Source organism: Lygodium microphyllum, chromosome 6, assembly GCF_053477565.2.
Source record: "Lygodium microphyllum isolate KBCC chromosome 6, Lygodium_microphyllum_v1.1.10, whole genome shotgun sequence".
Classification (NCBI taxonomy): domain Eukaryota; kingdom Viridiplantae; phylum Streptophyta; class Polypodiopsida; order Schizaeales; family Lygodiaceae; genus Lygodium; species Lygodium microphyllum.
In genome coordinates, this window is record NC_141140.1 from 85,278,114 (window position 1) to 85,292,977 (window position 14,864).

The 14,864-nt window shown below is 40.2% G+C and overlaps 1 protein-coding gene across 2 annotated transcripts in view; it reads left to right on the forward strand.

The window, feature by feature from the left end:
- The window catches only part of LOC148034763 (uncharacterized), a 64,932-nt gene extending 50,470 nt beyond the window's left edge, over positions 1-14,462 (forward strand). Inside the window, exons 2-6 of one of the 2 annotated variants that reach the window (XM_087679732.1) lie at positions 11,412-12,084; positions 12,176-12,381; positions 12,468-12,736; positions 12,824-13,510; positions 13,591-14,462. In XM_087679732.1, the coding sequence (XP_087535858.1) occupies positions 11,412-12,084; positions 12,176-12,381; positions 12,468-12,736; positions 12,824-13,510; positions 13,591-13,718 (1,963 nt within the window). In that variant the 3' untranslated portion in view covers positions 13,719-14,462. The remainder of the gene's footprint in view (positions 1-11,411; positions 12,085-12,175; positions 12,382-12,467; positions 12,737-12,823; positions 13,511-13,590) is intronic. The other variant, XM_087679733.1, reaches the window with a different exon arrangement.
- The last annotated feature ends 402 nt before the right edge of the window (positions 14,463-14,864 follow it).

The window sequence follows — 14,864 nt, forward strand, 5'->3', positions numbered from 1 at the left end:
CCAGCTCGTCATGCGTCGCGAGCAGTCAGCCTTGCGCTGACTTGGAGTGCGTCGACTACTGTCCATGCTGGTCCCCGTTGGACTGGTCAACTGGTTCGCTTGTGACTATAGACTACACCTGTCATGTAGTACTGCATGTCGCATGCTTTGTTGTGACTGCTTCCTGTGATTGTAGCGTGTGGCTATTGCTTGCACCTTAGCAGCCCGTTTGATCCGTCGGTCTCAATGACGATGCACTGTCTGTAGTGACTGCCGGCTTGTACCGTCGAGCTTTGATACCAATTGTTGCATGCACAAATAGAGGAAGTGCGAAGATTTGCAGAAGTGTGCAGATGAGTGAGAGCGATAGAGAGAGAGTACGATTTGATTTGGATGTACCGACAATGTGTTGGTACACAAAGAATAAAATATATTTATACTTAGGCACGTAAGGGTGCATTCACATGTACAACATAATAATCACGTGTACAATACACGGAGGTGAATAAAGGACCTTACATCCCAACAGAGTTATCTTCACCTAGGATGTCGTCACAATGAAGGATGCATCTATAGGAGTTGCTCTTTGGACAGGTACACAAGAGGGTGGGATTTACATGCTCATAGCCCTTGGTATGTAGTCTTTACACACTCTTGGAATGCTTTGGCATGCTCGTTATGGGCATTTAAATCTTGATGCTATTCAACAAGCTTCTAGGAAGAAAATGGTGGAGGGGCTTCTAGATTTTTCTCCCGTTCATTCTCTTTGCCCCAGTTGCTTGAGGAGCAAGCAACATAGGCAGCCTTATCCACATGTTGCTACTCGGAGGGCTTTCACACCGCTTGAGTTGATTCACACTGACCTTTGCAGACCTATGGGCATGGCCTCCCTTTGGGAAAACCAAGTACCTCATATTGATTGTTGACGACTTAGTCGTTAGTGTGGCCCTATTTCTTGGAGTACAAGAGTGAGGCATACTTCCACTTCTAGGAGTGGAAGGTGTTTGCGGAGATGCAAACCTCTTTCAAAGTTCACGGTGTATGAGGAGACCACAGCAACGAGTTTTGTTCTAACCTATTTCTTAGTTTTCTAGGGATCACGTTATTCGGATGGAGTAGAGAATGGTGTGGTGGAGTGCGCCAATCAAACCAAGCTCAAAATGGACCTGATCGATGTTGGAGTATGAAGCCATCCCCATTTCTTATGGGGTGAGGCAGTGGCTACCCTAGTACATATCTGCAACATGTCCCCTACTTCTCATTATAGGATATGACTCCCTACAGGCTTTCTTTGAAAAGAAGCCTTTACTCTCCCACTTTCACATCTTTGGGTGCAAGGCATATGCCCATGTAGACAAGAAGAAAAGAGGGAGCAAACTTAGCCCCAAGTCGAAGAAGCTTATCTTCGCGGGCTATAGCACGACCATGAAGGGCTATCGGCTCTATAATCCGAAGACTCGAAAGTTTGAGGTGAGCAAGGATGTGATCTTCCAGGTTATCCCTTGGTATCCCTTTTTCCCGTGCCACATCTCTCTCTTTTCTCTTCTCCCTCACCCACTCCCCTTCCACCCTTGATGGCTCCTCCATCTACTCTTGTCATCGAGTTTTTCTAACCCTTTCCAGTCTCCTTAGGTTTCCTTTGGGGGGATTGAGCCATTAGAGGGTGAGCCTTCTTCTTCAGATGAGGAGAATTTATCTTTCCGTAGTGGGGGGAGTCCCTTCCATAGATAGGTGCTTTATAGATACTTGAGGCCTCTTCGTCTCCTTTGCAATAGGCTGAGCCTATCACCGTTTCTTGGTGGTATCAAAGGCTCATATAGGATTCAAGGATCACTCAGTTTCTTGAGACGCCTCTTGGTCTATGCAGATCAGCTCAGATTCCAGCCTAGTGGGATAGTTCACTCTGTGTGAACTATGCCCTTATGTCATAGATTCTTTAGGACCATGAGCCTATTACAATTGATGAGGGTCTTGGATAGGATGTTTAGCATAGTGCTATGCAAGCTAAGCTCGAGTCTATCGAGCAGAACTAAATTTGGGAGCTTGTTTCTCGTTTAAAGAAGCAGAAGGTGATTTGTGTAAAGTAGGTTTGTAAGACCAAGTATCTTTTTGATGGGATCTTGGACAAGCATAAGACATGGCTTGTTGCCAAGGGATTCTCTTAGCGGGCAGGTTTGGATTACTTTGAGACTTTTGTCTCAATAGCTCGGATGTCTACTTTTCGAGCTATATCTTGGCTTTAGCCGCTCATCACCATTGGCTAGTTTATCAAATGGGCATGAAGTTAGTCTTTCTGAAGGGTGGCTTGGAGGAGGACATTCATGTCTCATAGGCTCTTGGTTTTCTTGTGCAAGGGAAGGAGGACCATGTTTACAAGTTGTGGAAGGCCCTTTATGGCCTAAAGTAAGCTCCTCGATCTCGGTAGTAGAGGATTGATCGCTTCTTCTTATAGAGTGGCTTCCATTGTTTTGATCATGACCCCAATCTTTGTTACAAGGTTGAGGGTGACAGGTGTGAATTGGTTATCTTGTTTGTTGATGACCTTATTATCAGAGGGAGTGACTCACACGAGGTTGATCAAACTCCGGAGATATTGCAATAGAAGTTCATTATGACAAATGTTGGGATCCTACACTTCTTCCTTGGTTTGGAGATTTATTAGATGGCACAAGGCATCTTTGTTGGCCTATTTCTTGCCCCATGGACCCCAAGTCCAAGTTATTGATAGCATGTGATTCCCTTCTAGATGCTACTTGCTATGGGTGCCTTGTTGGCTTTTTGATTTGTTAGATTCACACTCGGCTAGACATATCTGTTGTGGTGGCTTTGGTGTCTTCTCTTATGAAGACTACTAACTCAGGCTCACTAGAGAGTCGCTTTGCACGTTTTGTGCTATCTATAGGGGACTCGATCCTATGGAATCATGTATGAAGAAAGGGCCACTCTGTGTATGTAATGACTCCGATTGGGTAGGTGATGTGGATTTGTGACGGTCCACTGCAAGTTTTGCTTTCTCCCTTGGTTCGGGAGATATCTCGTGGAGCAATAAGAAGTAGCCTACTATGGCACTTTCTTCTACAGAGCCAAAGTACCGTACTCATTGTTTGATTACTATGGAGGTAGTGTGGCTTTGTTAAATGTTGATGGAGATTGGTTGTCCCTAGACAGGATCCACTCAGCTACGCATGGACAATGAAAGTGCCCTCGCTTTGGGTAAGAACCCTTTGTTTCACGCTCGTACAAAGCACATCGAGGTTGTCAGAGTTTGACAAAGACATGGGAGCTTTGGCATTTTAGTGTGCATTTCTTATGTTTCTGGCACTTTTTCTATGTTTATCAGTCAATTTACACCCCTTGCTAGTGTTTGCTTGCTGCCTAGGATGCCACATCATTATTTGCCGAAATTTTTTGTGTAGTCAAACTATAATTGTTGCAGACTCAACATATAATTCAATAGGTTAGCTAGATTTAGAGGTCATTTTCAGTAGTTGGCCAGATTTGGAGGTATTCAATTATTTATAATTGTCCACTTCTTACTTTGGCATTCATCTTCTGAAGGTTGCTCCTTCGACTTTGGCATACTCCTACATCTCTGATGCTGTTGTTGCCTCATTGATGCCTTGCGCTGTGTCTAGGGATTGATTAGTCTACACTGTCGTATTTAGCATTTATTCTCAATCAGTGCAGATTTGTTTTTATCTTCTTCTTCATGTTTTCTCTCTCTCTTTCTCTCTCTCTCTCTCTCTCTCTCTCTCTCTCTCCGTGTTCCTCCCTTTGCACATTTTATAGAAAACACTTTCATATTTTGGCCATAACTTTTGCATACGATATTGAATTGAGGTGTTCTATAGCCATGGTAATCGCGAAACATGTTTCGCTAGCACTGCAACGTGAAACGATTGAAACATTTCACTAAAACACGAAACACCCAGCGTGAAATGGTTGGTTGAAACAAGATTTTTAAATGAAAAAAATTATTTTTTTGTTCTTTTTTGAGAGTTTTTAATCACTCTACATATATGATGGACATCATTTATTGACACGAAAGGGTTTGCATGGTATAAATGTGTAAGTTACAACTCGTTATTTACAAATAAAACTATATCACATATATTGTTTAACTATTTCACTTGGGGTTTCGCTTGGGACTTGTCCAAAGGTGAAACGTTTTGGGGTGAAACGCAATGTTTCAAGGGTGAAATGTTGCAAAGGTGAATCGTTTCGTTGTTACCTTGTCTATAGCTCAAAACAAAGAGCACGGTGAGAGCTATAGATTTGAGCAGTCACAGAGTCGTTTTTGTGCAGTTTTTAGTCGTGTTTTACACAAAACATAACAGTTTTGGTTTGGACAGCAGCTCGACTTGGAGGCTCTTAGACTACCCATGGCTTGGAATTGCACACATATTTTCATGGATTTGTTGACTTGAAGGATCTATCATGTTGGTTTATGCTCACTTTGCAGAGCTTATATGGGTTAAAATCAATTTGTGAAGGCGGTTTACTTGTACTTGGTCTCAAGTGGTCGTTTTATGCTCAAAAGATAGTCGGAATACTTGCGAAAACTTGTAGAAAATTCATATGCCTTTAAGAGTGCTGAAATATCATTTTGGCATTGGTTTTATGCTAGTTTGATATTTGGATACCATTGCCTAGCTTTGCAAACACTCCATTTGTAGTTCATTTGTCTATTTTGAGCTTGCAGTTGGGTATTCCTTACTATTTTTGGTGTGTAGACATACTTTTATCATTATGGCTTTCTCATCGAATTCAGAGAATGTATTGTTTAGTATTGAAAAGCTTGTTGGTATAAACTTTTTATATTGAAAATAATAAATATATAATGTATTGGTTCAAAAGAAGCAGGTAAAGTTGATCAGATATAGTGGGATTAAGCTTGTGGACATGGATGAAGATGTTATACGTAGGCGCATATGGTGTATGGAAAAAGCTTAGTGACTTTTATGAAAAGGAAAGTGTAGGCTCACAGGTTTATTGGTTGAAGAAAATTTAGTGATCTCTGTATGGAGAGGAGGGTTTTGATGTCTAACTACCTTAATGAGTTCAATATCATTTTCAACCAATGGACATCTTAGAAGATTGTCATTTATGATTCAGTAAAGACCATATTTTTGTTAGTCACCTTGCTTAATATTTGGGATACTTTTAGGACTGCCATTAGTAACTCTGCACTTGTAGTGGTCTCAGGAGTGCTAATACGGAGAGCAATTTGCTCACTGAGAGGTAAATAGAAAGAATAATGTAGGGTTAAAGAGCTCTATTTGGCTTATGGTGAGAGGATGGCCAAATACTAGGGGAACTCTTGTGAGAGAGGTAAATAAAAAAGCAAGTCACGTTGCAAAAAGGATGTAGAGTGCTACTTCTATAACAAGAAGTGATATATACAAAATATTGCTACAAGTGGAATAATAAGCAAAAAGGCAAGAAGACAAACGAGGATGACGGCAAAGAGAAAAGTAAGGTAAATATTGATGAGATTAATGATTGTGGTAGTGATGATGGTGATGTCTTGTTTGTATCCTCTTTTGACGATACATTCCTGGTTGCCATTGATAGTGGCATGTTTCAAAATTGGCTTTTGGATTGCGGAGTATTGTTTCATGTTACTCCACATAGAGAGTGGTTCTCTACTTATATGTTAAAAAACGAGAATACACCCATCTTGGAAACAACTATGCACACAACATTGTTGGGATTGGAGATACATGTTATTGTCAAATGGTTTTTCTTTCATCTTGTAGAATGTACGACATGTTTCAGACTTGACAAAGAGTTTGATCAGTACAAGATAGCTTGATGATTGTGGTTATAGAGTGATTTGTGGTGATCGTGTGTGGAAGATTTGCAAGGGATCTCTTGTTGTGGCCAAAGGACCAAAATTTGATACTTTGTATCCTTTGTATGTTTTTGGTGATTAAGACTATGTTGTAGCTATCATTGAATAGCTATCTGTCTCTTTATGGCATTGTTGTTTGAGCATATGCTAGTCATTGGAACAAAAGCTTTATGCTGTTTGAACTTTATTCATTGTCTAAATTTTTTTGATATTTTCTTTTGTGATTATTCTCTCTTTGGAAATCAAACTAAAATGTCATGTAAGAGAGGTATTGGAAGTAGAATATCATAATATCTTGATGTGATTCTTAGTGATTTGCGTGGGCCAATGCCTATGGTTTCATTGGGTGGAGCTTTGTACTTTGTCACCTTTATAGATAATGCCACAAAGGAAGGTTTGGGCTTATCCTCTTTGTAAAAAGAGTGATGTATTGGATGCATTTCAAAAGGTCTTAGTATTTGTAGAAGTTAGTTACGTAAGAAGCTCAACAGCTTGATGACTAATAAGGGTGGAGAGTATACCTTACATGCCTTTATGAACTTTTATGCAAGCTATGGTATCGAGAGGGAGTTGACAGCTCTTGAGAATCTGGCTCAAAATGGTATGGCGAAGAAGATAAATAGGACCATTCAGGAAAGGGTCCATAGTATGCTCTCTAATGCTGGTTTCTCTAATGGATTTTGGGCTGAAGCTGTGAAGATGGTAGTGCATTTGATCAATAGGTCCCTTAGCAAGCCATTGAATAGCAAGATACTAGAGGAGTTATGGTTTGGCAAGAGACCTAGTTATGATGACTTGCGTGCTTTGGCTATAAAGCATTTATATATATATCTACGGACAAGTAGAGTGAGTTTGATTCTAAGTCTAAGAAATGTGTTTTTCTTGGCTATGGAGAATTTGGTGAAATGGGCTATCACTTATGGGATTTTGAATCAAAGAAGGTAGCATGCAATGATGATGTCGCCTTTAATGAGGATAAGATGCATAAGTAGCCTATCAAAATGGTTGAGATCTGCAAAGTGGTATCTCAAGAGGATGGGCAGCCAACACATGAGCAGACTGTATGGCCACATGATTTAGGGCTTGGATATCCAGCAAATGCTGAGGTGGGACTACCATGAGATGGTGGATAGCCTCATGTTTTACATGATAGATAGATGGGAGAGCTAGGGTCTCTAGTTGACCCAGTTTTACACACGTCTACAAGGATTTCTAGATGGCTAGATAGATATACTCTGTCTCTAGACCATGTCATGGTTATGAATTGTGGTGAGCTTTCTTGTTATGCAGATGCTATGACTAGGGATGACAGTCACAAGTGGAAGAGGGCTATGCAATTAGAGTTGGATTCTTTGGAAAAGAATGCTACATGGAAGTTAGTCTCTTTACCTAAGGATAAACATGAATTGCCGTGGAAGTGGGTTTACAAGTTGAAGGTATCTCCATCTAATGCATTGCCCAGAAGATTAGTGGCCAAAGGATTCAAGTAGGAGAAGGGAACTGACTTTGATGAGATATTCTCACTAGTAGTCAAGATGACTAGTCTTTATATGGTTCTTGCTTTGGTTGCTAAAAAGGATATAAAGTTGCTTCAGATGGATGTAAAGATGAAACCAATTTTCCTTTCATGGACAGATGGTAATTCCCTGATTACAATCTAGTTACAATAGCAACATTTATTACAAAACTGGGAAATGCAAAATAACTTACAATCTTAGACAATGAACATCTTATTGGCTCCAAAACTGGCGCCCCTTTCGGTATTTCTTTAACTTAATCGAAGAAGAAGTTGATGCACAATGGGATTTTTCCAATACCTTTTGGTATTCCAACTCCCCTTGCTATCCAAAATGAATAGCAAGTCTTCAATCTGATTTGCCCTTTGATTTGGGCAGTCAATTGGCCTTCGCTTGCTTTGATGGAGATGGAAAATGCCCCTAATTCATTGATTTGCTGGTTCCTTCACTTGAATTTGACTGAAAACAGCTTCAGCCCTATTGAATCCAAGTCTTGGAGCTTCCAAATTTTGGCACATTTCCCGAAGTTGTTGCTAAACCCTAATTTTTGTTGTAGATTAGGGTTTATAGAAAAGAAACTTGAAATTTCTCAGCCTTTGGTAATCGTGATGTTGTAATCTTCGAAGCAAGGTTGGGAGAGGAGAGAAAATGCTGAGGAGAGAAAACTCAGACTTTCTTCGCAAAGAACTGAAGAAAAGTAGTCATTTATTACTGCTATTGCCCTGTCTCAACGGCTTGTAGATGTTATCACCTGCTGTTGATTGGTCTTCTCCTACCCCTAGATGCTTTAGAAGGTTCTCCAATGGCTGCAGATCAGACCAGTAGCATCTCCTCCTCGCTTGCAGGTTGAATGCACTAAAAATGCATCTCCAGTCTTTAAAGACGTTTTTTAGTCTTGTATGGGCATTTTTGACAAGTGGCAACCTTCCCAGATGGTTTTTTTAGCATTATTTGTAATTGAATATCACATTTCAGTCTTTAAATACTAAAATTAATCTAATAATTATTTCGGTGCCCAGAAAAATAATGACTGGCCAATACTTAAATTGGCTAGGTAACTTTCATTCCTCAGTGTCTGTGTGCCATCTTTGATCATTAGATTGGCGTTGGGTACCATTAAATGTCACTTCTCTAGTGTCACCAATTGACAGTTATTGCCAAATGAATAACCTAGGTCAACGACTGGCACTAGATACCACCAAGTACCATAGCTATGCGGCATAACTTATAGCAACATTTGCCTTGACATCTCGTGAGTTTCTCGGGTCTCGAGCTCATAAATTTACTCTAACCCCAGTTACACCTCACATGTGCACAATCCACATGTTAAGTGAGGTTTCAAAAATATATGCCCTCATGACAAAAGACCGCTTTTTTGCATGGGGATTTGCATGATGATATTTTACATGTAGCAACCTGAGGGAGTTGTTCTGGAAGGAAAGAGTTAGTTATTATAGATGTGGATGCTTTAAAGAAAAGGTCACATGAGACCTTTGACATGAAGGACTTGGAAAATGCTGGTCACATTCTTGGTATGCGCATAATGCTGGATCGAGACAAAAAGATACTCTATTTGTCTCAGAAGAAATACATTGGGAAGGTATTGGAGCGTTTGAATATGGAGAGGGGAAAGGCTATTGGTGTTCCATTGCCTCCATATTTGAAACTTAGTCAAGAGGACAATCCCAAGTTGGATGAACAAAGGCTATGAAATGGCCAAGGTCCTTATGCATTCGTAGTTGGTAGCTTGATGTACACCATGGTTGCTACACTTCTAGAGATTGCCCATGTAATGGGAGTAGTTAGCATATAGCAAACCCTAGCAAGAAACATTGGGAGGTAGTAAAGAGTATTGTGAGATACTTGAATGGCACTAGGTCTATGCATATATGCTTCAAAATGAAGAATGCATCTGTTCTTGGATATGTAGATGTTGATTTTGTAGGGAGTGTAGACTTTAGGAGGTCTACTACAAGTTTTGTCTTTACTTTCATAGGTGGTACAATCTCTTGATTGCAGCCATGTATGGTTTATCTACCTTTGAGGCAGAGTATGTTGTAGATAGTGAGGCTTCCAAGGAAGCTATATGGCTTACTTGTCTATTGGGAGACTTGGGTATTGCAGGCATAGTTGTTTTTAGATGCGTATGAAAAAAATTTCAAATGTTATGCTTATTACCTTTCGTCTTTTCTTAACAATATCGACCCTACTTGTTCCAACCCAAAAAATCCTAAAGTTATAACTGAGGAATTTTCAATATACTCATTAAATCAAGGTAATGTGCAATGCAAGTAGATCCCATAATCTTTGAGAACTCCCCTAGCATCTTGCCATTGAGGCACATTGTAGCCATTATCATTGATGAGTTGCAGATTGTTTTCTATACATGTCTTGGGGATCACATCATAAATGTAATGTATGATGAATTCACATGTCACTACTATTTGTGCCATTGATGCATTTGTAGTACAAATGAATATGTTTCCTCGGCAAGAGGAGACATTAATATAGACATTCTATCTACATACATCTAACCATTTATCCCACAACAAAGTGCAACCATATTTTATCTGTGTCCCCTTTAGAGGCTCCAAATTTACATTTGCAGCTTCCTTCTCCTTTTGAAGCTCAATAGTATGAAAAACTTCATATGAAGGTCCACCGTTCACATCAAATGCAAAAAGTTGACTTTGTCACTTTTTGCTGCAGGCTATGCGCACAATGACGATGCACATTGGATACTGAACTTAGTTAACTCCCTTCTAACTTCCTTCATTACTTGCTTTCAAAAACCAGCTTTGACACTTTTCTTCCTCGATAAAGAAAGGGCCATTCTTTGAACATGTGGTGCACTTTTCGAACTCTTACTTACGATATTGCTATGGCTGCTTGGGACTCGTTCATACTTGAAGTCTTGACTTTGCATTTCAGCTTGCTCCATACCAATGTCAAGGGAAGGCTTTTTAGATGTTTAGGGTCTACTATTGGATGTAGATCGAATCCCAATCGCTTTGCTCTCCAAGCCTTAAGTGGCTCATAAACACGCTTAAGAACTTTCAGGCATTGTATATGCTAGAGGACTTCGTATAACCAAAATGTGCCTTCAATCTAGTCAGAGCCATACACTCATTGCCACAAAATTTGCAAATCCACTTTGCTATACTAGAGCTTGAGCCCTAAAATTCCTCATGCCTCCAAATTTGTTAGACTTGTGAGACATGGTGAGACCTGGCAAGAGTTTTGTTGCTGTAATTTGCATCAAAATAAAATAAGTTACGACAAAAAAAAATTTACACCAGCACTCACCCACCCAAAAAAAGGGCGGTTGATTGTGTGTGCAGAGAGAGAGAGAGAGAGAGAGAGAGAGAGAGAGAGAGAGAGAGAGAGAGAGAGAGAGTCAAGCGCCATATTTCCCAAAGCAAAATGTGCCAAAAGACAGTTTTGAAAAGCTTTTGGGGTGTTTGGAGCCTCTGTTTTTTGGGCCATAGTTGAAAAAGCAACATATTACTTGTTTCACGTAAACTTAATGGTTCTGAAATGTTTCATACATTGCCGAACTTGAGGAACACTTTCTAGATTCTTTAGAGAGTGGGCATACTTGCAGAAAATTGGAAGATTCAAATGCTTTTTAATGTGATTCCTTCAGAAAATGTATGTGAGAACAAGAACTTTGAGATCCAATTGAAGGCCTCACTCATGAATGTCTAAAGATCGTGGACTTTCTCCGAGTGTATCTTTTAACTGTTGGTCAACCCGTTTCAGCAATGAAGTTGACTTTTGAATGCTTCTGAATTATAATGTTGTTACTCTACTTTGGCTCTTGCAGTGGCTATGCAAGTGTGTGTGATCATGAGCAGATAATCATTGTCTATGACCCATATGCTTGAACATGTGGGTACTCAAGTTGTTTTAATTATTACTTGTTTGTTTAAATCATGGTTATCGCCACAGATACATGTGCATGGGATGGATTTTCAAACCCTTGTTTTTTGGGTTGTTTTGTTCGCTTAAATTCAGTGGAATGGAATAGAAAGTTAATCCTTTTCCTGTCATGTGTTTAGGTATTGGTGCGTATATGGACCAGATACAAAGCCTAGGAAACATAAAAAATCTGCGAGTTCAAGTGACAGTAAAAGGACACGCCCAAGGGTGACCCCAAGCCGGTTTCAGAAAGGGTGTGGTTGTCACTTTATTGTCCATCGGTTGGTGCTACTTCCAGATGTTGCTCGTGTATCCTATGTTCATCCCCATCATACAAATGATGACGATATAGTCTGCCATGCAGTCGATCTTGATCGCTTGAAAATGGGGCTGGGGATTGTTGCCCCATGGCTGTCCTATGAGATTAAGAGGTGGGTTTTTGCTTTGCTTTGTGCTGGATTCACAGCACAGCAAGTTTTTGATAGGCATGTCCGAGCACTGCATGAGAGGCGACAAAGGCACACCACCTACCAAATAAGCAGGGATGATTTTTTAACTCCCAAAGATGTTGCAAACATTGGAAAGCAGCTTGCTTGCATTAGGCAGGAGGTGCAAGATGACGATGCCCTTAGCACACGATTGTGGTGCTTGCTTAACAAAGGGGACATCTTCATTTTTCAAGAACAAAACCTAGTTCAGAATATTCACTTTATTGTTGGTCTTCAGACTGATTGGCAGTTGGAAATGATGCTTAAATTTGGACATGATAGACTGCTTGCCATGAACTCCACTCTCGGACCAAGTCAGTACAAGGTAATGTAAGTGTTCCACTTTGAAGGTAAGAAGCCTTTGCAGTGTATGGTTGCTGTATTGTGTATTTATTGATAGTTTATGTTTTGTCAAGTTTCAGTTTTATCTATACACCATCATGGTTTTTGATCAACATCAAAATAGCATTCCAGTTGCATGGGTCATCGTGTCTAGCCCTTGTGCCTCTACAACGAAACAGTGGCTTCAAGAGCTTAATAAACGAGCTGTTGCTGTAAATTCTGGATGGAAGCCAAGTGCACTTGTTATCGATGATGCAACTGTTGACCTTGAGGCCTTGAGGTATTTATTCATGCAAATTGTTAATCCATTTGCAGTCCTGGTAGCAAATCCACACAATCTGTAATCCTAATAGCCTGATTATGCAGGTCTGTTTTTGACATGCCCATATTATTATGCTTGTGGCATGTTAGAAGGTGCTGGTTAAAGCACCTGATTCAGAAAGTGAAAGGATGGGGTATTAGAGCAGCCATGTTTAATGCCCTTGGACGTATTATGAACATGCCAAGTCACCCAGGTCAAGGGAATGCACAAAAGTTAAGGCCAGCCAATGTTATTGTGAATGAATTTGTGGAGAAATTTTGTGAGCAAGAGGAGTTTATGGCCTACTTTACAGAGCATTGGCTTAAAAAAATGGGTAATAGTACTACTTGTTTTCATCCCTTCTTGTGCACATCTTTTAGCTATCATCTTATGTTGGCATAATTTTTTTTTTTGATTCCAGAAATATGGGTTTGGGCAGCAAGATCTTTAAATCATGCAAATCAGGAGACGAATGGAGCCATGGAGGCATTTCATACTATACTGAAACAGCAGTTTTTAAAGGGAAAGCGGAAAATACATGGGTGGCGTATAGATTGGTTATTTCATATTCTGACAACGGAGGTGCTTCCATATTTCTGGTATCAACATCATCTCAAGGACGGTAGTTTGGGTAAAATTCCAGCTGCCTCAAATATCATTGAGAGTTCCGTGGCTCGTGCATTGAAGATTCCTGATTCAGATGTACGTTATCCCAGAAATGCACATTTTCCTAGCTTGGGGCATGTTGCTCATGTCCGGAGCCAATCCAATAGAGAAGTCTGGCATGAAGTTTTCAATGCTCAATCTGGTTGGGCTTGCTGTACTTGTGACTGGGCAGTTAAAGGAAATCAGTGCAAGCATCAAGTCAAGGTGATGCTTATGGAGGGTGTTCCTGTGTCTTCTATGGTTTCACAGTGCGTAGGATTGGCTGAGGAAAGCTTCACCATCCATGAAAGCCTCCATTCAGATCCGACCATTCTGGACCAAGATGTCTACCATGAAACTCATCTACCCAATCCATTCTTGAAGGAGGATGCTCATCCACCACCATTGGATGGGCTGGAAGAAGATATTCAAAGGCTGCAACAGCAAACATTACAACTTGCTGGTGAGTCTCTTTAAGTATCATGTCAGTATTTTACAGCTGATTTCCCATTCTAATTCAGATTCACATATCAATTACTGTAGGTGGCAATTTTTCTCTGCTTCAGCGCCTCCGTGATGATATGGTAAGGGCTCAGCAAATCTTGCTTGAGGCAAGATCAGGGTCACTGGATGTCATCCCACCGACAGGCCCTCATTTCCAACCTTTGTAAGTGGGATTGTGGTCAGCCTGTTTCCGACTTTGCCCAAGGGAGGTTACACCCTGTTAAAACAAAGGTGAATCCTAGGTCCAGCATCACGAGCTTAAAGTGGAAGTGGAAGCCTGCCACTGCTTCAGGAGTGTTGTAATCATTCAAAGCGTATTGTTCCTTATTGCTCATTGGGCTCCATAGAAATAGTCTAGTGCAATGGCATATGTAATAATGCTTTCATTGTTCCCTGAAAGTATGTGTATGCTTGATGCTGATCCTGATATCGCTGCTTAAGGTGATAGCGCCCGTCTCCAGTATCTGATCTAGCAAATATTTCAATGCACTGGAAAGCCGCTACTATTGTAATTGTTGTACATGCCACTCTTGCATTTTTATACCAGTAATGCATGATTCTTCCAGTGCAAGCTGTTTGGCATCTTTCTGCATAGCAAGTGTTGAGAGATGCAAGCAACCACTGAGCTCACATGCATGATTGAATTCTCCTAGAGATTGAGCTATGAGAACTAAGATTTCCCCCTTGTTGACATTCAAAGGACGAGACTATACATTGTGCATATAGAGTGCCAAAATTTTCACATTCCTAAGAGCGGAAATTGTACAAGCATCTATTTGTGGCTTGATTTAAAAGACTATCTTCAAGCTTGGTTGATTTATCATCTCCCTTGTTAACTAATCTAATAATATACAAGAGGATGCCATGCAAATTGACATGGCCAATGCCATGAGATTTTATCTAGTTCATGATGAAACTAGCTTTTGGCTATGAACTAAGCCATACAATTTACCATTTATATTTTGTGTACAAGTGCCCAATGCATGGTGGTAGGGACCTTTCATCAGGATGAAAAACTAGGCAAATGTGTTGTTGAGCAATTGTATTTTTAAAATGCTTAGGTTGCCATTTTAAAACCACCATCGGCAGTTGATGATGGTTATAGGCATGCTATCTCATTTTGATGGGCCTAATGAAGAGATGTCCTCATGTTTGGCTTGCAATATAGATCCATACAAGAAAGATAGAGCATGTGATTACAACAAAATGTTTCAAAACAATTAAATGGTAAAGCTACGCACTTGAAAATTTAAAACTTTTACTCATGGTGATCTTGTTGTGGAGCGAATATGCCATCAAATGGGTTAAAACAA